The sequence below is a fragment of the Mesoplodon densirostris genome, chromosome 3 (genome assembly GCF_025265405.1).
Source record: "Mesoplodon densirostris isolate mMesDen1 chromosome 3, mMesDen1 primary haplotype, whole genome shotgun sequence".
In the NCBI taxonomy this organism is placed as follows: domain Eukaryota; kingdom Metazoa; phylum Chordata; class Mammalia; order Artiodactyla; family Ziphiidae; genus Mesoplodon; species Mesoplodon densirostris.
Window position 1 is genome coordinate 117,435,413 of NC_082663.1, and position 25,543 is coordinate 117,460,955.

At 43.9% G+C, this 25,543-nt stretch overlaps 1 protein-coding gene across 1 annotated transcript in view; it reads right to left on the reverse strand.

The window, feature by feature from the left end:
• The window catches only part of KLHL3 (kelch like family member 3), a 113,612-nt gene that overhangs the window by 23,141 nt on the left and 64,928 nt on the right, over positions 1 to 25,543 (reverse strand). The window contains exons 7-9 of the mRNA XM_060091967.1: positions 22,940 to 23,049; positions 10,607 to 10,723; positions 6,306 to 6,455 (exon numbers count right to left, since the gene is read on the reverse strand). Coding sequence (XP_059947950.1) covers positions 6,306 to 6,455; positions 10,607 to 10,723; positions 22,940 to 23,049 — 377 coding nt within the window. The remainder of the gene's footprint in view (positions 1 to 6,305; positions 6,456 to 10,606; positions 10,724 to 22,939; positions 23,050 to 25,543) is intronic.

Here is a 25,543-nt window from a genome sequence, read left to right on the forward strand (position 1 = left end):
TTCCTGTGGCCACTCCTCCAAGTAGCCCCATTGTCTCTCAACTTCTCTTCTTCCTCCTTTTATTTGACCACTTGTATATTTCTACCTTACTTTCTCAGAGGGACTTCTTAAAAGTCCTCAGAGGGTAGGAATCAGGTTTCTTTCTACCCAGTACTCAGCTAAAATGCTTTTGTGAAATGTGGAGGCAAGGTCTGAAGTCAGTCAGCCTGGACTTAAAACTCAGCTTAGCTATTTACTAGCTGTGCTTCCAGATACATCGCAAATTCTTTGATATTCCTCCACTCAAGACATGGAACTTAATAACCACCCCCTCCCTTGAGTGTGGGGTAGACTTGCTGACTCGCACCCAGGAAATAAAATACAGCAGATGTGATGGGACATCACTTTGAGAGAAGGTTATTTAAAGACTACAGCTTCTGTCATGGGCGTGCTCTCTCATTCTTTTGCTGTAGAATCACTCACTCTGGGGAAGCCAGCTGCCATGTCATGAGGACACCCGAGCAGCTTATGGAAAGGCCTGTGGGGTGGGGAACTGATACCTTACAAGCAACCACAAGAGTAAGCTTAGAATCAGATCCTCCCCAAAGAAGCCTGGGAGTGACTGCAGTCACAACCAGCAGCTCGACTACAACCCCACGAGAGGCCCTGGGCCAGGATGACCCAGCTAAGCCTCTCCAGGATCCCTGCCCACAGAAACTAAGATAAGAAACGTTTGCTGTGTTAAGCCACCAAGGTTAGGGTAATCTGAAATGCAGAAATTGATAACTAATACACAGCGAGTAGATGACATAACCTGAGATCCAATTTCCCCACGTGTAAAAGGGGGATAATGACAATTTTGAAAATCCTATTAGATAATAAATGTAAATCACTCAGCTTAGCGCTTGGCACGTGCTCAGCAATTAGACCTGCTACTATCATCTTTGTGGGGTTAGTATCATGTCATGGTCAAAAGCAAAGACTTTGAGTTGGCCAGACCTATAAAGAACTCTTACAACTCAATAATTAGAAAATAATTTTTTAAATGGGGAAAGATTTGAACAAAGACTTCACCAAAGAAGACAAACAAATGGCAAATAAGCACACGAAAAGATACTCACATCATTAATCATTAGAGAAATGCACATTAAAACCACAGTGAGATACAACCACATACCTACTAGAATGGCCAAATATTTTTTGAATAGATAATACAAGGAGTGGTGAGACAGTGGAGTAACAAGAACTCTCATACATTGCTGATGGGAAAGCACAATGGCACAGTCATCTTGAAAGACAGTTTAGCAATTTCTTAAAAAGTTAAACTTACAGTTACCATTCAGCCCAACAATCCTACTCCCAAGAGAATTTAAAGTATTTACCCAAGAGAAATTAAAATACATGTCCACACAAAAATCTGTAAGTGAATGTTCAAAGCAGCTTTATTTGTAATAGCCAAAAACTGAACACCCAAACGTCCATCAGCCAGTAAATGGATAAACAAATTACAGTAAATCCATACAATGGAATATTCCTTAGCAATATAAAGGAATTAACTCTCAATACATGCAACAACATGGATGAATCTCAAAAACATGATGTTAAGAGAAATAAGGCAAGCTCAAAAGGCTACATATGGCATAATTACAATACATTTATGACATTCTAGAAAAGAGAAGACTGTAAGGACAGAAATCAGATCAGTAGCTGTCAGGAGCTGGGGGTGGGAGAAGGCGCTTGACTACAAAGCAGCACAAGGGAGCTTTTTGGAGTGATTAAAATATTCTATATTTTGATGAGGATGGTGGATATATGACTGCATGCATTTGTCAAAATTCATCAAACTGCATCCCTTTTTAAAAAGAGCAAATTTTACTGTGAATAAATTATTGTACCTCAATAAACAGGAATTTTAAAAAATATGGGATGTTGATAATGAGGAAAGCTACGCATATGCGGGGGCAGAAGGTATATGGGGAATCTCTGTACCTTCCCCTCAATTTTTAAAAAAATATTTATTTATTTACTTATTTATTTGGCTGTGCCAGGTCTTAGTTGCAGCCCACGGGATCTTTGTTGCTGCATGCAGGATCTTCATTGTGGCACAGGAGATCTTTAGTTGCAGCATGTAGGCTCTTAGTTGCAGCATGCGGGACCTAGTTCCCTGACCAGGGATTGAACCCAGGCCCCCTGCACTGGGAGCGTAGAGTCTTAACCATGGGAACACCAGGGAAGTCCCCCCCTCAATTTTGCTATGAATCTAAAACTGCTCTAAAAATATAAAGTCCTAACTTAAAAAAAAAGAAGTAAATGTATTAGAAATGCATCTCAATGAGATGAATGAGATATTATAGAGCTTTAATTAAAGAATATTTTGCTGCGAAAGAAAAAAAAAGAAAGATGAAGGGAAGGAAGGGAGGGAGGCAGGGAGGGAGGAAGGAAAAATAGGGGGAGGGAAGGGAAAAGAAAGAAAAGAGAAAAGAAAAGGAAGAGAAAGAAAAGAATCTTTTTTTATCTGCCACCAAAACGTGAAAACCTGTCCCTGAAGGCAGTTTGGTACAAGACTTTGGAGTGGAACAGACCTTGTTCAAACCCCAGCTCTGCACTTACTAGCTGTATTACTGGGCAAGTTACTTAACGTCTCTGATTAAACTCTGTAAAGTAGGGATATGACTAGCACTGACCTATTATTATCATGATTTAATGAGATAAGGCACTGTCCATAATCCTCAAAGTGACACTTCCCCTCAGCACACCCCACTCCTCAAACCCACAGTGGAGATCTTGTTAATTCAAGTGCCCACACAATGGTGACAGGAGTAGAGTTTGAGAAGCAGCGTGGACAATATAACCTTAAATCATTTAAGGATTAAAGCTGGGGGAACAATGAGGCAGAGAGCAGCAACGCCTTTTTTTAAATTCCTTCAACAGATTCAAAGGAAATCATGGTTCCAGTTGCCTGCAGAAGGCCATGTGCTCAGAAACCTAAACATTTTCATTTGGAAAATAAATGGTCCCTAAGGAGTAGAGGCAACAGGGGGACAGCTTTGGCCTCCTGAAACAGGGGGTGGACTCTTCTCAATTATAGACTCAATATCTGGGAAGGGACACAAGGTATGTTGCAGAGGTGGGGAGCGGGGGGGTGGGGGGTGGGGGAGGGTTGTCTCAAGCATGCTTAGTCCAGGCTCAGATACAAACTTGGCTTTGATTTTCAAAACTGTCTTTTCTTGGGTGTATGCAGTAAAAGCCAGACATGGAGCCTAGAAAAGGAGAGGCCACTGGGTAGGGTCACCACACAAAGAAAATGGGCCAGCTCTGCACCATTTCCTTAGCTCCAGAATACACTCCCCAGGAAAAGACGTCATTAACCTGATATTAGATAGGATGAGAACCTCAGTTTTCAAAGAGAAAAGTCACAGACAAGCAATAAGGCCAGCTGAAAACCCGGGATATAAAAAAACCGCCTGCACACAAAACAACAGTGCACCTTAGAATCAATATTCTCCAGACACAAAGTTGGTAGAAATTTAGATCATAATGAAGGTGATATTCAAGTCCATGGGAGAGAGAGATTATTTAAAAAGATAACTTTGAGGCAACAGCCTCATGACCTGCAATACAAATAAACCTGAATTCCTACCCTCACTCTTTACACCAAAACAAATTCTAAGTGCATCAAAGATTCAAACATAAAACAGAAATCATAAAAGTACTTGAAGAAAACACAGAGTATTTTTTTTTTAAATCTCAGAGCAGGGAAAACATTTCTAAGCAAAACCTAAGCTATAAAGCAGAAGATAGATTAATTTGACTACTTATTATTTTTCGGGATTCAAAATGTTACAAACAAGTTTAGAGACAAGCTACAAACTAAGAAAAAAATATGTAAAACACATACAAGGGCCTAAACTCTTTAAAAAGAGCATGTAAAAACCATTAATAAAAAAAATACAGTCTAACAGAAAAATGGGCAAAGGACATGAACAGGGAATTTCCACACACCCCAAATATACAAATGCCAATAATCCTTTGAAACCAAGATTAATCTTACTCACAATTAAAGAAATGCAAACCAAAACAAGATGCCATCTTTTAAAGGATATTTGACACATATATGTTTAGATATTTTAAAAAATGGAAATTATTGCAAGGCCCATCAATAGATGACAGTTACATAAATAATAGCACATAAATATAATTAAATGCCATGCACCTATTAACAATTTAAATGCTGTTTTTACCCACAGTGATAACATTGAATACAGTCTGTAGCATCTAGTTGAGTAGGAGAAAAAGATTTCAATCTGTGTAGCAAAAGTCCATTTATCTAAAAGTGTGCAGTTTGACCTATTTGTGAATAAGTGCACAGAGATATGTCTGGAAGAAAATTCATCGAAATGATAGCAGTGACTGTCCCTGGGTGGAGGGATTTCAGGTGATTTTTACTTTATTTTGAAATCCTTTTAATAATCTATAATGAGCATACATTTCTATAATCAAAGAAAGCTAAGTTATTTTCATTTTGAAAAATATGAAGAAGTTTTGATGCAATGTTCCAACAAAACAAAACGCATCAACATGCAATAAGGCAAATGGTCCCAAGGCTGAGGCCCATGCCCTGTGGCTGCCCCTCCTAGCTGGCACTGTGCAACAGGAGGCAGACAGGTAGGTAAAAATCAGGTTTACAAAGGTGGAGCAGGTACAGGATGGTAAGGCTTCAAGAACAGGTTTGGAGCGGGAGAAAGACTCAATTCAAAACCTGGTTCCAGGGAGCTTCCCTGGTAGCACACTGGGTATGAATCCGCCTGCCAATGTAGGTGACAGGGGTTCGAGCCCTGGTCTGGGAAAATCCCACATGCCGTGGAGCAACTAAGCCCATGTGCCACAACTACTGAGCCCACGTGCCACAACTACTGAAGCACGTGCACCTAGAGCCCATGCTCTGCAACAAGAGAAGCCACCACAATGAGAAGCTCATGCACCATAACAAAGAGTAGCCCCCGCTCACCGCAACTAGAGAAAGCCCGCACGCAGCAGTGAAGACCCAACGCAGCCAAAAATAAATAAATAAAATAAATAAATTTATTAAAACAAAACAAAAAAAAACCCTGGTTCCACCACATTAGCTGTGTTGACTTTGGGCAAGTCAGTTAATCTCTCTGACCCTCAGTTTCCTCCTTCCTGAACTAGGATAACTGCCTCTACTTTCTATGCGATATCTTCAGCTCACTGCTTGGTACACAGTAAGTACTCAATAAATGTCAGCTGCTTATATTATTATCTGGGACATTTGTAACCTTTGTTCACATTGCAACCACTATGTTCTCCATGATCTGGGGTCACAGAGCAGAGTGGAGAGAAGCAAACCTCGGAAAATCCAAATATCTGGTCTTGGACAACATGCTTTTCCAGCCCCGTGAAACCCTTCCTGGAAGCAGCAGGCGAGGAGTAAGGCAGCCACCCACAAAGAGCAAGAGAAGGACAAGGCAAGGACCTAGGTAATTCCTGGGTGCTGCCTACTTGTAGTGGATGAGCCAACACGACTCATTCCTCTCCTCTACCCTTCCTCCTGGGTTGGCTGGGACCTCCCCCTAGACTTCATGTTAGGATCCTGGAAAGATGACTCGAATGCCAAGGTAGAAAGGCCTTTAGAGACCATCTAGTGCAGCATCCTTCATTCTACATGTGAGGAACCTGAGGACCACGGAGGGGAGGGGACTTGCAGGGAACCAGAGAGCCAGTACCCAGCACAGACCTTCCATCATGGTGTCGCCTCCTACGCTCATCCTTCCCTCCCCCTGCATGCCCCCTCACACGCTCTCATTTCCCCCATATCTTTCCCCCACTTCCTTACCTGTAGGACTCCTTAAGGGCCCCTTTCTCCTCTGGCAGCCCTAATTGTCCCTTATGGCTCTGTGGTGAGGGGAGAAACCAGACTAGGACTGTTCTGACTCAAAGCATGGCCTAGAAAGAGGACTGCTGTGGCCGTCACTACATCAAGACCCACCCAGCTACTCCTCTGCTTCCACAAGAAACAGAGCCCAAACCATGGTGTAAAACAGGAAGGGAAGAAGAAAGAGACCTGAGTTATTCACAAACCTCCCTGGTGACAGTGAAGGTTACGTTGAAACTCTTAGGAAAGGAAGACCCCAGAAGAGAGGGGTACCAGCAGATTCATGAGGAACCAGCAGACTCCATCTCCTAGGTGGTAAATACAACCGAGATGCAGGGCAGCCATGGGTGAGGAGAGATGTGGAGACGGGAGTACAAGGCCATTTTCCCAGATCACAGTTCTAACTCTTGGCAGTGACTGGGCTGGGGCTTACCTTGGGCAGGCTAACTGGAGTCCTGGGCTTCGTCCTTGGGTTTTTAATCAAGAGCCTCTGATCCAGAGGGAGCAGATGATATTTCATGGCCTCGATGAGGAAGTCCTTACAGGTGTTGTTATTCTTTATCAAAGCTTCTTCTTCAACTGTCTAGAGGTAATAACCCATAGGTGATCCTGGTGCAGAACTCGGCCCCATTTCCCAAGCCATCTCTCTGGGCTGAGTCATTCCTGTACTCTCACACTCATTCGTTCCCACACCGCACCATCTCAGACCCTAAGACAAAGGTCCACAGAGTTACAGCTTAGTGCCCACCTCCTGCATCTCAAGAGCACAATGGAGTAAGTGATTAAGCTCTGGCATCAAGCAGATAGGGATACAAATCCCAGCTCTACCATTTAACTCCTCTGATCCTCAGTTTCCTCATCTGTAAGATGTAAGATGGGTGTATTAAAGTCCCCCACGACCTCACAGGTTGTGTTTGTTTGTTTGTTTACAGGCTTAACGAGATTATGCAAAACAAAGACAACTGATTGTCCCTAAAGCTTCTTTCCACATGCCTTCTGGTTGGAACATATTATAATGTTTAAGGCAAATGGTCAGATATTTGAGAGAAGGAGAGGGAGGGAAAGAGGAAAATGGTGGGATGCATCAGCCAACCCTTGGAGGCACTGGGTATAATAAGGTGATATTCAAGAAGAAGAATTCATATTCATTATCTTACAGTGCAAGCCTCAGAGAGAAGTGTCCAGTGAGGCACCCTCCAACAGAGCAGTGGTATCAGAGCAGAAAGAATGTCCTGCACAAAAGTCCCACCAACTGACCTCCACTTGGACCCCATCTAAGCTGGGGCTGTGGCTTCTTCATGCCTTATTCTAGAGCCAAGGACTTAAGCAGGTGCTCAGCAAGTGTGGGCCTAAATATTTCACAAGCAAAGCTAAGGGTGAACCATGCTGGTATCTCCACGCTTGGGCACAGGTCAGATTGCTACGTGGCATATCTTTGAGGGGTAGTGTGGTCTTTGGAGGCTACTTCATGTCTTCTTTGCTGGAGTGTTTGGGAGCTGTTGGCAAGGTCAGTTCCATTCAGCAGCTAACAGTGATTGAATGTCTCCTGGTTGGGCAGCTCTGTGCTGGACCCCGGGGAGAAAATGATGCACAAGGCAAAGGTTCTGACCCAGAGGCCCTCAGGTCCAGTCAGAGAATGAGAAGGGCCTCCCCACCTCAATTATCCCAGCCCTCAAGCTGTCATGCACAGGCCTGGCTGAGCTGCTCCTGGGTCTCCCACCTGTAACTAGGAATGGGAATGTGGCCAGGGTCATCACCTGCTGGGCAGTGTTGGAGATGGCAGGAAAAGAAGGATCAGTGAGGGCGCCTCTGTTATCTCTGGACACCTCCTTCCCCACAGACTATCCCCAGGGACACTCCGTTTTCTTGGAACGTTTTTCTCTCTCCTACTGAGGGATTGAGGCAGGTAGGGACAAATCATGAACGTTTGGGGTCAGTTAAAAATGAAAAAGGGTGGAGAGGATCTCTTTAAAAGCTTGGGAAGAAGGAAAAATGCATGAATAGCTACTTCTCCCAAAGAACTCATTTGGCTTGAATGAAAAGTTCCCTGAGAGAGTTAGTACTTCATGGGTACAGAGTTTCAATTTGGGATGATGAAAAAGTTTTAGAAATGGATATGGTGATGGTTGTACAGCACAGTGAATGCAATTAATGCCACTGAACTGTACATTTAAAATGGTTACAATGATGAAGTTTATATTGTACATATTTTATCACAAGGACAAATTTTTTTTTTTTTTTTTTTTTTTTTTTTTTTTTGCGGTATGCGGGCCTCTCACTGTTGTGGCCTCTCCCGCCTCGGAGCACAGGCTCCGGACGCTCAGGCTCAGCAGCCATGGCTCACGGGCCCAGCCGCTCCGCGGCATGTGGGATCCTCCCGGACCGGGGCACGAACCCGTGTCCCCTGCATCGGCAGGCAGACTCTCAACCACTGCACCACCAGGGAAGCCCACAAGGACAAATTTTTAAATAAGATATAGCATATTATACACTTGGTACAATATTTGTAAATATTTAATAAAAGCCTAATAAATGTTAGCTATTAAAAGAAAACAACAACAACAAAACAACTCCCCCAGAAGTCAGTGTTGGTACAGGTCTGCCCAGAGCTTTCCTTTCTCTCAGCCTCCTCCTCTACCATCAGCCATCCCCAGTGGTTAGACTAGTTTGACATTTCAAGGTCAAATGAGTGGTTTTTTTTGGGGGGGGGGTTGGGTTTTTTTGTGTTTTTTTTAACATCTTTATTGGAGAAAATGAGTGTTAATGAAACATCTCCTTCCAGAGGTGTTCTGAAAAAAAAAAAAAAAAAAACTAAAAAAAAAAAAAGGGCTTCCCTGGTGGTGCAGTGGTTCAGAGTCCGCCTGCCGATGCAGGGGACACAGGTTCGTGCCCCGGTCCGGGAAGACCCCATATGCCGCAGAGCGGCTGGGCCCGTGAGCCATGGCCGCTGAGCCTGCGCGTCCAGAGCCTGTACTCCGCAACAGGAGAGGCCACAACAGTGAGAGGCCCACGTACCACACACACACACAAAAAAGTCCCACACAACAGTTCTCATGCACATTGTCTCTGACCTCCTTCTTCTCCAGATCTAAACCTGACCTTGCCCTAATAACCCAGGAACTATTTCCTAAAGTCTTCATTAAATTTCCATTGTGGGCACCTGACAGAGGTTGTGCATAGGGGTATCTAAAGCCCCTTTAGCTTTCTCCAGAACCCAAGTCCACAAGCCGCCCTTCCTCCTTGTGAAAGTGAGACTGTGCTGGAGGCCAGGTGTCTGCCTTCACCGGTGGTCAGGCACTACTCAGGATAGTGGGAGGTTTGGCTCTGACATGGGGAGCTCAGGTGGGTTCGGTGCCTCTGCTTAGGGGGCCTCTCCTACACAAAGGATGTGCGGCCACCAGGTGGCAGTGGTGCCATCCAAAGTGTAAAACGCAGGGCACATATGAAGGCTTGAGAATATATGCCCTGGCCCCTAAGAAGAGGGCTACGGTTCAGAGATTCAGAGAACATTCCACTGACTCCTAAGGCCTGTGATCAACAGCATCACAAGCTGAGGGCTTTATAAGTGCTGGTAAGGATACTCTCTCCCGCTACTACCAATGGTAGCAGTGGTCGTGAAGACAATAGAGATATCACCGAACACAGGGTTGTAGGCTTTACATGGTTTATCTCATTCTATCCCCAGATGACCCTATAAGGGCAGGGGCTATTTTCTCCAGATGAGAAGACAGAGGCTTAGCAAGGTTGAGGATTCGCCCCGTGTCTTACGGTCAAGAAGTGACAGAGCTCGGCTGCTGGGCTGCTGAACCTACTCTTATCCTGGCTTCACATCTGCCATTCCTCCCAGAGACTTCTTGAGGACGGCTGAGGGCTGGCCTACTGCCTTGGCACTTGTTATTTATCTATTTAAGTTTTATCCTCTACCTGCCTGGAAAACATCTAATGCCATTGACACTACAAAGTCAAGTCATGTAAAATATACAAACAGAAGAGAAAGTACTAAAGGTGGCGCCTGCTTAGGGAAGGTGGGTGGTCTAGAGCCAGATAGACTTGGATTTGAATCCTAACCCTGCCACCTACTAGCTGGTGACTCCAGATAAATCCCAACCTCCATAAGCCTCAAAACCCACATTTGTAAAAAGGGGATTTTAACCTCTGCTCACAGGGTTGTTACAAGGATTCAATGAGAAAATATGTGGCACCATGCTTTAGAGGAAGCAGATGCAGTATGTATTCCAGGCACTTGTGAAGAGCTGGTTTTTACAGTCCTGAATTGGGCCCCAAGTTGCCCAACACAAAGGCAAAAAGGGAGCATAGAAACATGATGGAAATGACCCTTTTTGCTTCAGTCCTGTACAACAAAAGCAGCTAATAACTTCTGTTGAACATGTGCTATCCCCAGCTCCATGCTAACACCTGAACCGCATCCTTACAACTCCTCTGGTCCTCACAACAACCCTGCTGGGCTCTAGTATAATTTCCCTTCTAGAGAAAAAGAAACTGAGGCTTAAAGCTAAGTAGAAGAGGAGGAACTAAACCTAAGTGTCTCATTCTCAAACCTATGCTCTTAAACCTTACACTACCATGCCTCACACTGAACCCAGTGGGTTGATGCCCTCACTCCACAGAAAAAACCCATGAAACTCGCCACACCATACAACCGGGGTTGCCCGCTGCTACTCCTAGGAGGCCTGGGTGAGCAGGGAAGCGCTTGGTTCTTCACAGAGCACTCACCTGGACAAGGTAATCCCTCGGTAAGAGAGGGAGACGGACGTGTTCCATCAGCTTTGCCATGTGCTCTAAACGGGTTTCTTTCTCGTAATTGATCCATGAAATCACAGCTTCAAATACCTGTAAGGAAAATCAACACAGGTAACTTTTGCAAACAGACAATAACTTTAAACAGCTTTCAAACAACTTCCTCAACCTGAAAAAAGAAAGAAAAGTTACAAGTCATCCACAAAGGTGTTTAAGCTAATTTAAACACCTTTAAATTTAATACTTAAAATAAAACAAAAACACCAAGTCTCTACTCTCTGACGTCAGAGAGTGCTCTCTCTCTCTCACACACACACACAGGTACGCTAAGAAAAACCTGCAACCCCAAACACAGAATCATCAAGGTTCATCGCAAAACAAAAATCAATTCCAATAGTTACCTCAGGGTAGAAATACAGAGCAGTAACTCTGAACCAAATTTTACAAAGACTGTCCAAGAGGACCAGAAGCCCTGGGGGCAATGTCATCATCCCCATCACACACCCCCGTGTCTTCATCTATCTCCTATGTTCATTTAATGCAGAATAAAAACAATAAAGATATCCTCTGCAAAAGCTGGCTGTAATGGTGAATATGACACTGAATGACAGAAAATGGCAAAAATTTCTCCTTGGGTCAGACCTCTCCTTTGAGGAGAGATTTCATTTCTATACAAATCAAAATGGGGCTTGGAACCAAAAAGGGGAATCTATGGTTTGGATGTTTGCCTTACTCAAGGTTAAGTTCAAATTCAAATTCTGCACCACCATATACACAGAGACACATAAACTTCAATGTTGGTAAGACAGTGGGGAGACCACCACTGTTAATGGTGGCACAGTGTTTGAGAGTCTGCCTGCCGATGCAGGGGACACGGGTTCGTGCCCCGGTCCAGGAAGATCCCACACGCTGCGGAGCGGCTGGGCCCGTGAGCCATGGCCGCTGAGCCTGCGCGGCCGGAGCCTGTGCTCCGCAACGGGAGAGGCCACAACAGTGAGAGGCCCGCTTACCACAAAAAAAAAAAAAAAAAAGAAGGGAAGGAAGAATTTGGCAATATCAATCAAAAATTCAAATGTGCATATCTTTGACATAGAAATATCACTTCTAGAGCTCTAGTCAACAAAAACATTCACAAAAGTGGTGCAAGAATACGTGTTCCAAGATGTTTGCTGCAGCGTTTTTGTAACAGGATAAAAAAGGAAACAATCCAAAATCCACTAGTGGAGAAATTATTAAACTAGTATCAATACCATGGGATATTTTCAGCTGTTAAAAAACAATAATAACAATAACAACTAGTAATAAGACAAAACACTTTTTGCGCCAGAAAGCAAGAAAGTGCTCAAAGATTAAGGGGGACACAACGAACAGACACAGAGCGAGCTAGATGGTGCTTTTTCATTGCTGACGTTTGGGACAATTTAAATATCAAAAATAATAATGAAGAAATCAGTTCTGCGCTGACTGGGAAGGGGCCAAAGGAAACTTCTTCTGGTAATGGATATGTTCTTTATCTTGATAGGGCGGAAGCTATGTAAGCATATGCATTTGTCAAAATGAATCTAATTTTACACTTAATATCTAAACATTTCACTGTGTGTAAATCGTACCTCAATTTAAAATACTTTTAGTTAAAAGAAAAGGATAGTAATGAATCATAATCCAAAGAATAAAAAAAGAATCCATGAGTCCGTAAGGACACTTTAAAAAGTGTGGGAAGGGCTGCTCTTCCCAGAAGAATGTTTTCTAATAAGGTAAAAAGGATGACAGAATAAGAATAACATTGTTTTGCAACCACCAATGTAATAACTGATTCAGCAAAGATCGTCCATAGATGCTGAAATCATTGGGTGAAAAGTTGTTGGGAAAAAAGATATTCAAGGTTCTCAAATTGTCACCTGACAGATTACTTATTCACTACATGGGGAGAGTGGGGGAGCTTCAAACGGGTATATCTGACAGATATCACCTTTAACAAGTGGTCAAAGTCAGCACCACTAATAAATAGGACAAATTTATATTATTGTGTTAGCCAAAAAGTGCCTTCAGTTTTTACGTAAAAATAAAAGACACAGTTTTCATTTTCACCAACAACTTTATTGAACAACATATTCACCATTTTGTTCCACTACCTTCTGACATTTTTCAGGCAACTTCATAATTGTATCTTCCCAAAACTTTGTATCTTTTTGAGCACAGAACTGTTCCAGGTGCCTTTTACAGTCTTCCAGGGAATTGAATTTTTTTCCATTAAGAGAATTTTGTAAAGACCTAAATAAATGGAAATCCGAAGGTGCACTGTCTGGTGAATACGGCTGATGAATCAGAACTTGCCAGCCAAGCTGTAACAGTTTTTGCCTTGTCATCAAAGAAACATGTGGTCTTGCGTTATCCTGATGGAAGATTATGCATTTTCTGTTGACTAATTCTGGAGGCTTTTCGTTGAATGCTGTTTTCAGTTGGTCTAATTGGGAGCAGTACTTGTGGGAATTAATTGTTTGGTTCTTCCGGAAGGAGCTCATAATAGAGGACTCCCTTCCAGTCCCACCATATACAACATCACCTTCTTTGGATGAAGACCGGCCTTTGGTGTGGTTGGTGGTGGTTCATTTCGCTTGCCCCACGATCACTTCCATTCCACGTTATTGTACAGTACCCACTTTTCATCGCCCATCACAATTTGCTTTAAAAACAGAAAGTTTTCATTACGTTGAAGTGGAGAATCACATGCAGAAATGTGGTCAAGAAGGTTTTTTTCGCTTAACTTATGTGGAACCCAAACATCAAAGCTATGAACACAACCAAGCTCATGCAAATGATTTTCAACACTTGATTTGGGTATTTGAATAAGTCAGCTCTCTCCCACGTAATACAATGTTGATTGTTCTCAATTAATGTCTCAATTTGATCGCTATCAACTTCAACTGGTCTACCCAACCGTGGAGCATCGTCCAGCGAGAAATCTCCAGCACAAAACTTCACAAGCCACTTTTGACATGTTCGATCAGTCATAACACCTTCTCCATACACTGCACAAACCTTTTCTTGCATTTCAGTTGGTTTTTACCTTTCTTGAAATAAGAAAGCATAATATGCCGAAAATGTTGCTTTTTTCCTTCCATCTTCAATATTAAAATGACTACACAAAAATTCACCAATTTTGATGTCTTTTTTTTTAATGCATGCAAATATGCATGCTGTCACAATACAATCTAACAAAATTGTTTCAAGTGAAGTTAAAGACAACTAAGTGGGACTTCCCTGGTGGTCCAGTGGTAAAGAATCCGCCTTCCAATGCAGGGAATGTGGGTTCCATCCCTGGTCAGGGAACTAAGATTCCACGTGCCGCAGGGCAACTAAGCCTGCGTGTCACAATTACTGAGCTTGCGCGCCTCAACTGGAGAGCCTGCGTGCCACAAACTACAAAGCCCACATGCTCTGGAGCCCGAACGCCACAACTACAGAGCCCATGCACCTTGGAGCCCATGCACCACAACTAGAGAGAGAAAAAAATCCACATGCCACAACTAGAGAGAAGCCCACGCGCTGCAGCAAAGAGCCCTCATGCTGCAACGAAAGATCCTGCATGCCTCAACAAACATGCCATGGGCCGCTACCAAGATCCAATGCAGCCAAAAATAAATTTTTAAAATAAATAAATAATAAATCTTAAAAAAAAAGAAAAACAAAAAACTAAGTGCTACTAGAACCATCTTATGGAAAAAAACAAAAGAACCCTTTGGCCAACCCAATACATTCCTGAATGTGATTTAATGAGAGGGAAACAGCATCCCCTAGGTAGTATTCTTTCTAAAATGTTTAACCTGAATCTTATAGTGAGGAAACAATCAGACAATTCCATGTGTGGGACACTCTACAACACAGGTGTCCTGGATTCTTCAAAACTGTTAGCATTATGAAAAACACTTAAAAAAGAAAGAGGCGGGGAGACAGTTCTAGATTAAGGGGATTTAGAGACATGAGAACTAAATGGGAGGCATGATCCTTGTTTGAATCACGTATTAAAAAGAAACAACCATGAAAGACCTCTTCTGAGACTGTTAGGAAATTTGAATGCTGACTAGATATTTCTTTGGTATGATAATGGTTTATGGCTAGAAAAGGGAATTTCCTTGTTCTTAGGTGGTGCAAGCTAAAATACTTAGAGGTAAAGTGTCATGATGTCTGCAATTTACTGTCAAATGGTTCAGCAAAATAAAAGATTAAATAGAGAGAGAGAGAAAGAGAAAACAAGTGAAGCACAACGTTAACAAATGGTGAATCTAGGGAAAGAGTATATGAATGTTCATTCTTTCCAACTTTAGTATAGGTTTGGAATTTTTCAAAATAAAAAGTGGAAGGGAGAAGAAAAGAACACAACCAAACTGGTGTAAATGATTTTCAGTGCTTGATTTGGATATTTTGAGTATGTCAGCTATCTCCCACATGGTATAACGTTGATTGTTCTCAATTAATTTCTCGATTTGATCTCAATCCTACAACAAAATTTACAATTTCAAAATTCAAAGTTGAAAGCTGTATCTCCCAGGGTGGGTAAAAAAACTCCAATTTTTCTTACCCTAACTATATTTTTGTGTGTATTGATATGTTAATAATGCTTTGGCCCTATTTCCTAAACATATACTTAAGTCAGGCTAAGCATACTCAGATTGAACAAGATATCAGGAAGGAATCCATCAGAAAGGAAAGGGAAGGGAAGGGAAGAGAGATGAGTGGAATGGAACAGAAGGGAAAGAGCAGTATGTATGTATAGTTTGCTACCATTTCTAAATAAAATAACCTATATGTGTACAAACATAGACACACACAGACAATTCTCCTTGTCTAGTTCATTTTTTTAAATTATTAACTGTCACAGACCTATGTGTCTCACCCTTATCACGTTATTTTGTAAACAGTTGTGTGTTTCTTCAAGTAGCCCTTAAGATCCCTGAGAACAGGGACCTTGTCTTACTTGCTGGCACATAACACACACTCAAATATGTTTTAATGAATGAATGGACAAATGAGTTCAGAATAAGCATGTAAGCAGGCTGGAACAGACAGCAGGATTGGGGAAGCAGAGGCTGGTATCTTGGTGGGGAGGGCAGAGCCAGGCCACAGACCAAAGGATGCTGGAGCCTCCTTGCTTTTGCTGTGTTAGGAGGTGGGCAGCCATGGTCCTGTTCTGCCCTACACTGTGGTCACCCACACTTCCTTCCACTTCCCTTTACTGGACTGTAACTCCTGCAGGGTGAGAAGTGTACCAGCTCTGTCTCTGCACTTCCTGCCACTGAGCACAATGCCAGGCACAGAGCTGGTGACTGGTTCAGAAAGCTTTCACGAAGAATGAGCTGCAAGGCCTTGAGTAGGTGGGATTTACTGATCACGCCCTTCCCTGTCAACCAGCTTAGTCTTTGTTATAAAAGCTGCAAAGCAGGCTGAGTCTAATGACGTTGATATTTAACCTTATCTTTATTTTTGGCTTGACTTGTCTAACTGGTTCCACTCAGTTGCACTGTTTACCTACTCAGCTGTGAAAGCCACAGCACTCGGCAGCAACGGTGACCTTCTCAGCAGCTCGAGAAGGCCGCCTATTTTTTTCATTTAGACATCATGCTTGGAAAATAAGCAAATAAACTTCCAAATAGCCTATGTGCCTAAAATCTCTCCCAACGGCCCCTGCCATCAAAGGACTGGCCAAGGCAAAGGGGCAACAGGTAGCAGCAGCAGCAGTTCATGTCCATGCTGTGTCAGGCCCTGTGCCACACTCCCCAGAGACACCGTAACCATGGACTCTCCTGACGGCCACTGAGTAGACACTCCTGCCCCTTACTGACTGACTCATCCAAGCCCAGAGCCAGAAAGCAGCAGGGCTGGGCCCACACAAGCCCATCTCCAGTGCTCAGGCTCTTACCCGTTATTCTCAGCAGCTACCCAGCTGGCAAACCTCAGCCAACAGGCCACATGCACCTGTTTTTGTAAATAAAATTTCATTGGAACACAACCACACTCACTCATGACAAACTGTCTATGGCTGCTTTCACACTTCAACAGCAGAGCTGAATTGAGACTCTGTGGCCCACAAAGCCTAAAATATTTACTATCTGGCCCTTTAAAGGAAAACTGTGTCAACCCCTGGTCTGTAAAATCTAAGCAGAGACCCTGTGGCCTCAATCATGGGACAGGGTGATGTCTACTCAGATGAAAATACTTTTCATGGGTCCCGCGATGAAATACTTGGCTGCCCACATGGCACGCTTAGGGTTTCACTTTTAGACAAAGAAATAGCATCATTTCCTCACTGCTTCATGTTCCAGAACCAATTTCTTGAGTGCTACGAGGTTGCTATGTGGAGAGGAGATGGAGGAAATTGGATTTCATCGTCCTCGGCTCACACCTCCAACATAAGCACAAGCCTTGGCCAGAAAATACCAGATGAACCCGATCCTTCTACCCCACCCACTAAGTTACTGAGGCAGCCAAGCCAGATGTTCCTGCACACTGAGTAAAGGGGGGAGCCCTTTACTGGCAAGGGGAAAGGTCCAACAGCTCACGGGATCCCAACCAGGGATTCAACCTGGGCCATGGCAGTGAAAGCCTGGAGTCCTAACCACTAGGCCACCAGGGAACTCCCAACAAGCTCTTGAATAGTAATGAGTAAGGGTCTCCCCATCAGGGTGGGGGTTCATTAATAAAGACCAGGGGCCTGGGTGGCAGGCACAGTCAGCTTCAAATCACAGAGCTGTCTATTGTCAATAAGCCTTAGTCTCCTCTCCAAATGGCCTTGAGAGCTGTTGTAAGCGTTAGAAATGATATGCAAAACAGTATGCTGGGTAAAAGAAGTCAGGCACAAAAGCATGCACACACCAGGATTCCATTTACACAAAGTTCAAAAACTGGCAAAACTGATCTACTGAGAAGTCAGAATAGTAGTTTGGCTTCTCGGGATGGGGGGCAGTGACTGGAAGGAAGGCCTGGAGGTCTGTTTCTTGATATGGATGCTGGCTTTGCGGGTGTTGCACTTTGTAAAAAGTTGAACCGTGCACTTTGTATTTGCTCATGTCTCTGAGTTGACTCCAAGCTCACTTACTCTGAGCTTTTTTTTTCCAACGATGTGTGAAATAGTCACAGTGAGCAGCCAAGATAGATCTTTGGTCCTAGTGGGGTGGTACTCCCGTCACAGGCACTTACTGAACTGCACTCTCCAAAGGAGAGCAGTAAGAAGAGTAACACTGACTCAGGGGCCCAGGCCACATCATTGTCTGCAGGCTGAGGATTTGGCAACTCGAATGCTGACCTCAGAGTGTGGCAGGGCTGCCAACAGCTCGGCCTAAGCACAGGACGTACTTCTTTGAGCGCTGGATGATGCCTCAGCAGCAAGCACTAAAGCCCAGCCTACTGGCTGAGGAGCTCCTGCCCACACCCCAGACCGACCACCGGTGCTGGCGGGAGAGGCTAGGAATTCAGACAGGAGAGCCTGCAACACTAATGATCCCAGGTGACAAGGTCCAATCCCTTCCAGGAGATAAAATATCAGAATTTGTTCCCTGATGAGAGTTTTAGGAGATAAAAGTACATAAAAATGTGATCATGCAGAGAGAAACTAACCTGTTCTTCTCATTATAACACATACTTGGCACTAATTTAATTTTTTGAAGAAACTCAACCAATTTCTTCCTGACCTGTATCTAACATGTGGCCATTTCCCCGTTAGTTCTTACTCTGAGAAGCCTCAATAGTGTTTCATAGGAAGGCATGGAATCCTTGAGAAGTAGAAAGATATTTACCAGCTAGGAAAGCAAAGATTCCGAAAAGTCCAATAACCAGCAACTCAGTGGCAAAACGGCAGTAGAACTCAGGAGTCATATCTCTTCTCCTTGCAGTGTGTTTGTCCTGGAAGGTTGCTTACCCTGCCCCTGGGTCAATGAGGCTGCCCATGGTGACAGCTGAACTTCGTGTCTCAAAGGGTATGCAAAAAACAAGCTTTCTGCTCACAGGGTTAGCTCTAACCCTGCGACACCTCCCATAGGAAAGAATCAGGTGCCTGGGAGGGGCTTGCTTCTCTGTGTTTTCCCTCTCACTGGGCAGGGGTAAGCAGGGGAGAGGGGAGGAAAGTCCTAACCAAAGAACTAGTGATTTTGTGATTCCTACCACACCCACTTGTCCTCTCTCAAATAACAGGAATTTTAAAACAAAAACCACACGGAGGAAAAACAGGAGAGAAAATGGCAAAGATCCATGCCTCCCTCTGACCTCTAGTTCCCAAATTTCTCCTTATTCTCTGGAAAAATATTAAAATTATCCCCATAATATCGGCTGGCGCAGGGCAGAGTCCAGCCCCAGTCTGCCTCTTCACTCCCTTGGGGAACATCTGCTGAGCACCTCCTAGTGCTTCCCAGGGCTCTGGGTCAGGACTGTGCGTGACACAGAGATGGCTAAGGTACCCTTACAGCCCTCGAGGAGCTTGAGCGTAGTGAAGGGGATGAGTCGTGGGCAAAAGCAAGTGCTCTTGGAGCCTGAGCCCTCAGAGAGGCCCAGATGGTGCTGGGGGTGCTGGCGACCCAGAGACAGCTATCACCCTCAGCTCCTGCCTGGCACAGAGCCGCAGGTCACGCCAACCACCCAGACCCATATGGGGCCCAGGAAGAGCTTCCCCTTGAGAAAGGCCCCAGTCAATGGTTACATGTATCACCTCATTTCATCCTCAGAGCAGCTCTATAAGATAGATACTACACTATCATTACCCGCCTTCACAGATGAGAAAACTGAGACTTAGGTTCTTTTATTTATTCCTTCAACAAATATTTTTTGGTATCTACTATGGACCTGACACCACTCTAGAAGCCACCATAAGATAGTCAAAATTCCTGACTATACATGGTGTATACATTCTGGTAGGAGATAAATAACTGGCCCAAGATCACTCAGCTTGTTAAAGTAGTGAAGCCAGGATTGAATTCAGTTATTCTGGCTGCAGAACCTATACTTTCAAACTTCCAACAAGCAAGCTGCCTGGGCCCAGCCACAGACACTTAAAATCATCATTAATAGTAAGATACCACATTTCCCCTATTTTAAAATGCATAGTTTTAAGATGCATCTGAAACCTGGCTGCATTTTATAATATATGTTGAAAGAAACCTGTGAGCTGCTGGTAGAGAAGTAAGTCATAATATAACTGATACTGCGGTTCAAGTGTCAATTTTGCTGAATACAGGTCATTTGACTGCCGACGCAATTGAATTTTCTGCAAATGTTAACATTAAATCAGTTGGATTTTAACTTAAATGAAATTGGATTTTAACTTAAATCAGTTGGATTTTAACTTAAATGAAGATCCCTGATACTACTTCAAAAAATTTCACTATATCGCAAGAAAAAGCTATTGTGCATGCAAGCGATTATGCCTATCACACGCAATGTAATTAAAGGGAGTAGAAATCACCAAACCTCTTGGAACAGATCACAGAATTTTCAAAGCCTTAAGGGCTAGCGTTCAAATGACAAACACCTAATTGTCAAAAGCTTCCAGCTATTTAACTTCCAGCAATATGTGAGCAATTAAGGGGGAAAAAAATATATGGGTTTTGCCAAAGAGAAAATGCAGGCCAAACCCCACTATTCATTAATAAGACTCAAAATTACATAGCTAACCTTAAACATACCAAAGGGCTCAAGATCATGAGTAATATACTTTCTGAAAAGCATTACATAACTCTGAAGTTACACATAACTTCTGAGAACCACATATGATACACAACATCAATAATGTGAAAAATACCTACACTCCAAACTGATTCTACAGAAAGAGGAACCCATATGTAAGCAAATGAATAAATGAAAGTCACTATAGACAAGTTTTAAGAGTGTACATCTATTGTCATGTTTCTTTGTTTCTGGAAAGATGCGATTAACACCATGCTTTGTTTCACCATTACCAATGGCAAATCAATACCATTACCATTATCACTGGTACCCCCAAATAGAGAACTGTGATAATTACAATGATAGCTGCCATTTATTGAGCACCTATCAAACACCGTATTTGACTACTTTTCACCCATTATCTCTAATCCTCGTGACAACTCTATAAGGGAGGCACTCTTAGTATTTCAGTTTTACTTGTAAGTAAATTATGGTTCAAAGAAACCAGTGACTTCTCAAGGTCATACAGTCAGTAAGCATCAAGCTGAGCGTGGTACCAGTTCTGTCCAAGTCCAAAACCCAAGTGGTTTCCAGGGCACTATAATGCCCCTCCCTACTAACAACCCACCTCCACCCCTGTCCTGGCATAGCACGCATAGACAAGCCCTCACCTAAAACTTACTATGATCTCAGAGAAGGATGGGCCAGGATGAATTTAAGATAGAAGGGTCTCCCTCTCAATCCAACACCCTAAGTTGATTCAAATCCTGCTACTTATGTGCCTGCTTCCATTTTCTCAAACTACACTTGAGGACATGATCAAGCAGACCCTAAACTGGCCAACAGCCTAACATTCACAGAGCCAAATGACTGGTTCATTCCATCAAATTGTGCCAATTTGGTAGCACAGTCCAGAGAAGAAAGTACACAAGCTTAGCAAGAAGCGAGGAAAGCCTCTCCATTTCTGAGGCTGGGGGAGGAAGGGGCCTGTGGCCTGGCCAGAAGCATTCTTTCCCCTGGAGGTGCTGTTTCACATCAGCTAATGGAAGCAGAGACCTCCCTAAGCCTACGGGAGAGTCCAGCTTGTGCCACTCACCTTCTGGGGATCCCCCTGAAGTCTCAGGACAGCCCATAGTTTCAACTGACAACTGCTTTTCTTCTTGATCAAACTTTTGCAGGACAACAGGCAGGGGCTTGTGAATTTCACACCCATTCTCTGGACATGTACCTTTGGATGCAGTCTCATCTCCAACATAAAATCCTTCTCAAGGGCTTTTCCTTGAATATTCCCTCAGGAAAGGGCCTCAAGCTTGGATGCTAAGATTGGACTAGGACAATCCAAGAAACATTTACTGAGCATCTCTGAGGCTGCAGAGGTGAGTAAGGTGTGGTCCCTACCATCAGGGAACTCACAAGTGAGTGGAGGAGGTAAGACCAGCTCCGAACTAACTACAATATAAAGCAGAACAAGGTTAAGTGTTATCCCAGAGGAAAAAGGGATTAATTCCAGATGCACAGTCAATAATCAATTCAGCTAACACTGACTAGGCACCCACTAGGTAGCATGTACTATACTAGGCATTTTATATACCTTATCCCATTCAATCCCCACAACCACCCTGTGGAACATGTTCTATTACTACCCACACTTTACAAATGAGGAAATAGATGGAGAAGCAAAATATCTTGCCCAAGGTCACATAACTGATTTGTAAATACTAGAGATGAGATTTGGACCCCAGTGGCCAACATGGAAGTGTATGTTACTTCCAGTATAGTAGACTGAATATCCTGGAGTAAAGATATTCTTCCTGGTAGAAGAAAAATCTGAAATGTTTGGGAATTCAACCAGGTGAAGAGGGAAGTAGAGAATATTCCTAGCATAGGGTCAAAGATAAGGAAGGCTGGGAAGTAGGACAGATCAGCAGTCACAGGTCAGCTAAAGCAGGGGCAGAAGCTAAGCTTCTAGCACAGAGGAAGACGTGTGTGGTCAATGAGTCAGGGGACTGGGGTCAGGAGACCTGGGTTCTAGTCCTGGCTTAGCCACCGAAAAACTGTGTGTGACCTTCAGCAGTTTCTATCCCCTCTCTGGGGCTTGGTTTCCTCATCAGTAAAAATTCCAATTCCCTATTGGAGTAGATGTTCCCCAAAGGTCTGCTCTGGCTTAAATGCTCAGTGATACACAAAAGAGGCTGTGTGGGACTGTGGTTAAGACCAGGTGACATGCAAACCAGCTGAGTGACCTTGAACAAGCTAATTAAATCCTCTGAGTCTGTTTCCTCATCTGTAATGTGAGGACAACAGCGATGCCTGCTTCACAGGGCTGAGGTGAAGGCTGAGTGAACTGAAGAACATCCAGCACTTAGCACAGGGCTTGGCAAACTATAAACGTTTAAGAAACGGAGGCAAAAAAAAAAAAAAAAAAAAGGGAGGCAGCTTTGTCGCCATCATCATCATCACCATCACTCCTTCTTTAAAGGGTCCATAAAGTGAATGTAGTGGTCGTGGGCCAGAAAGCTGTTTTTTTTTTTTTTTAAAAAAAAGGGGGGGGGACAAAAAAATAAGATCTTTTTTTTATTTGAAAAAGAAAAGGTCTCATTGAACCACAAGTCCTTCCCATGACGAGAGAGGCTCCTGTTTCAAAGAAGGGCCATGTCATACCTTCTCTTCTGAAGAAACGGTCAGCTTGTCACTGGATATCAAGCTGCACACCTGGTCCAGACTTAGGCTAAGAAATTCTTCCCCCAGCATCACCTCTGGAAAGTGCTGCTCTGTTCCAAAAAAAAGCAGAAGTTCAGAAAACAAAGTTATAACACACTCCTGCCCTTCCATGAACCAAGGCCATGACAATCTGTGGGATTCAGAGCAGAGTCCTGGGAGCTCTGGGGGAGGTAGGAGGCAAAGAGAAAGGCAGACATCCTGGCTGGAGGGAAACCAGCCTCTTAATGCAGCACCAAAGGCATCCCCCTGTGTGACCCTCTGTCCTGAACATCATCACAGAGGAAAATGGGGCAGAGAGATGCGAGGTTATATTTTTTCCATGCTCCATGAGATTAATAATGGTGTTGCAGAGAAGCCTCACAGGGGCCTGCCTACTTAATTGAGCTCATTTCCCCTCAAGGCACAGGCTGGCAGAGTTGCAGACGGTGCCCCCTGCAGCTCAGCCAAACAAAAGTGGGTCAGAACTGCTGTGTGGCTCAGAGTCTCTGGGGGTTCTGGTAGGAAGTCAACATTAGAAGGCTGGCAGAAGGGTTCATCCCATCTTGCCCAAGTCAAGCCTGCTATAGTGAGAATCTGGTTCACAAGAAGGCTCAACTAAGCTTTTGTCCAGGTGTGGCGCCAACACAGCTGGCACCACCACCACTGGGAACAGTCCACAGCGGCTGAGCCTATAGAGGCTCTAAGGTGGAGGGGAGTTCGGGGACAACTAGAACAAGATAAAACTCACAGGCCCAAGGACCACACAAGGGAAATGCCAAGGACAATTCCTACCCTGACATTTGCCCAGGCCACCATCCTGCTATTACAGAGGCATCTGCCAGTGAAAGAGCATGCACTTCAGAAAGAAGGACCTAGATTCACGTCCCGGCTTTGTCATTTATGAGTTGTGTCTTTGAGCCAATGGCATCACCTCCCTGGGTCTCATTATCCCCATCTGTACAATGGAGGTAAAAACCACGTCTCACTCCCTCCCGTGCTCTGATGAGAGAGGAATTGAGAACGTGTTTTGCAAGCTCCTTCAAGGTGAACCAGCCCAAGGGCTGACAATTCCTGGTGTAGCAGGCTCTGGAGGTCACAGCGTCCTTTGTCATTTGCCCCAGACTTTGCTCCTTCCTCGGTTCTTATAACCCTGCACCATCGCCCCAGGAGCATCTGTGCTCCTTGCCCTCCAGGCCTCTCCCCTTCCTTCTGTGGTGGCCCCGCTCTGCCCTGAGAGCTTCTTGGATAATTCCAGAAGCTCCCCACCCCCCACTTGGCCTGGCTGGCCCCTGGAGTGAGATTCTGAGTCCCTCCAGCCTGGGAGGCTGCTGAAACATCAACTCTGCCGCAGCTGCACAATGAAAAGGAAAATCAGAGCATGCTAATCACACTCATCAACTTCTTAAAAACCAAACAAATGAAGAACTTAAGGTTTAAATAATTTCTTGCAAAACTCATCTTTAACTTTTTATGTTGTAAGAATTTCAGATCCAAAGAATTCCCGTATGCCTTCATCCATATTCCCTAAATGTTAATACTTTACTCTCAATGACTGAGTTATAAATAATCTTTTCCATCTTTCACTGGACAAAAAGGGCTCCCCACTTGCTCCCCACCAGCCTAATGATATAACTGAAACCACAGTTAAAGCTCACCCATCCTGAGGCTCAGGGATGCTTGTACAACACAAGACAAATTTAAAAGTCAGATCTTTTACAAATGGAAGCAGCTGTCAAAACGTAAGAAGCTGGTCTTACTTCTCTATATGTCAACAGAAAAAAGCCTTTAGTTAAAGCATAGATTTTAAGTATGACATTCAAAACACCTCCCTAACTATGGGAATATTTAAGACTAGATAGTCATTTTTAAAGTGTCCGTTCCTAAAGATTTTTAAATAAAAGCAAGTAAACAATTTTCTTTGGACAATGGGAATTCATTCTTGGCCCGGAGGCTTGGAAAGTAACAGGATTCTCCCTATACACTCTTTCTAGCCCAAGAAGTCTTAGGACCAGAGTCTCCCAATGTGTTGGCAACACCCAAGAAACAGCAGAGAGAAAACTGACAAAGTATAGGACAGGGAGGCTCTGTGGACCAGCCTTGGCTGAGCTCAGCAAGTGAGTCAGGCAAACCAGTGCCTACATCCCGGTGGCCCAGAGCCATACCTGGTCTTCCCACCTTTATCTTTGGTTGACTGAAAAACCTAGCATTTGGAGGAGTGAAAAGAACAGGAGGAGGTGAGAAAGTAAAATTCTGAGCTGTAAGGAATTCTTCCTCAGAGCTCAGAAAGCCAAAAGTAGAAGAGCTTGGGTTTTGAAAAGGAGGAAAATAGAAGTGCAGTGATGTGTATCCTAGGTGACTTGGTGAACAAACCAGAAGTCCTCAAACATAAACCAAGGCAGGAAGTAGTCAGCCCCCCCACACCTCCCCATCTCTCACACTCTGGGGCATTGCAGGATGTGAATCTGGGTCCCTTCTCTCTGAAGTCAGCTGCTTATTTGCCCATCAGGAACCTCCCACTGAAAACCTTCAGAAATCCTCCCAGGAAGGAGCATCTGGTGGGGAGGA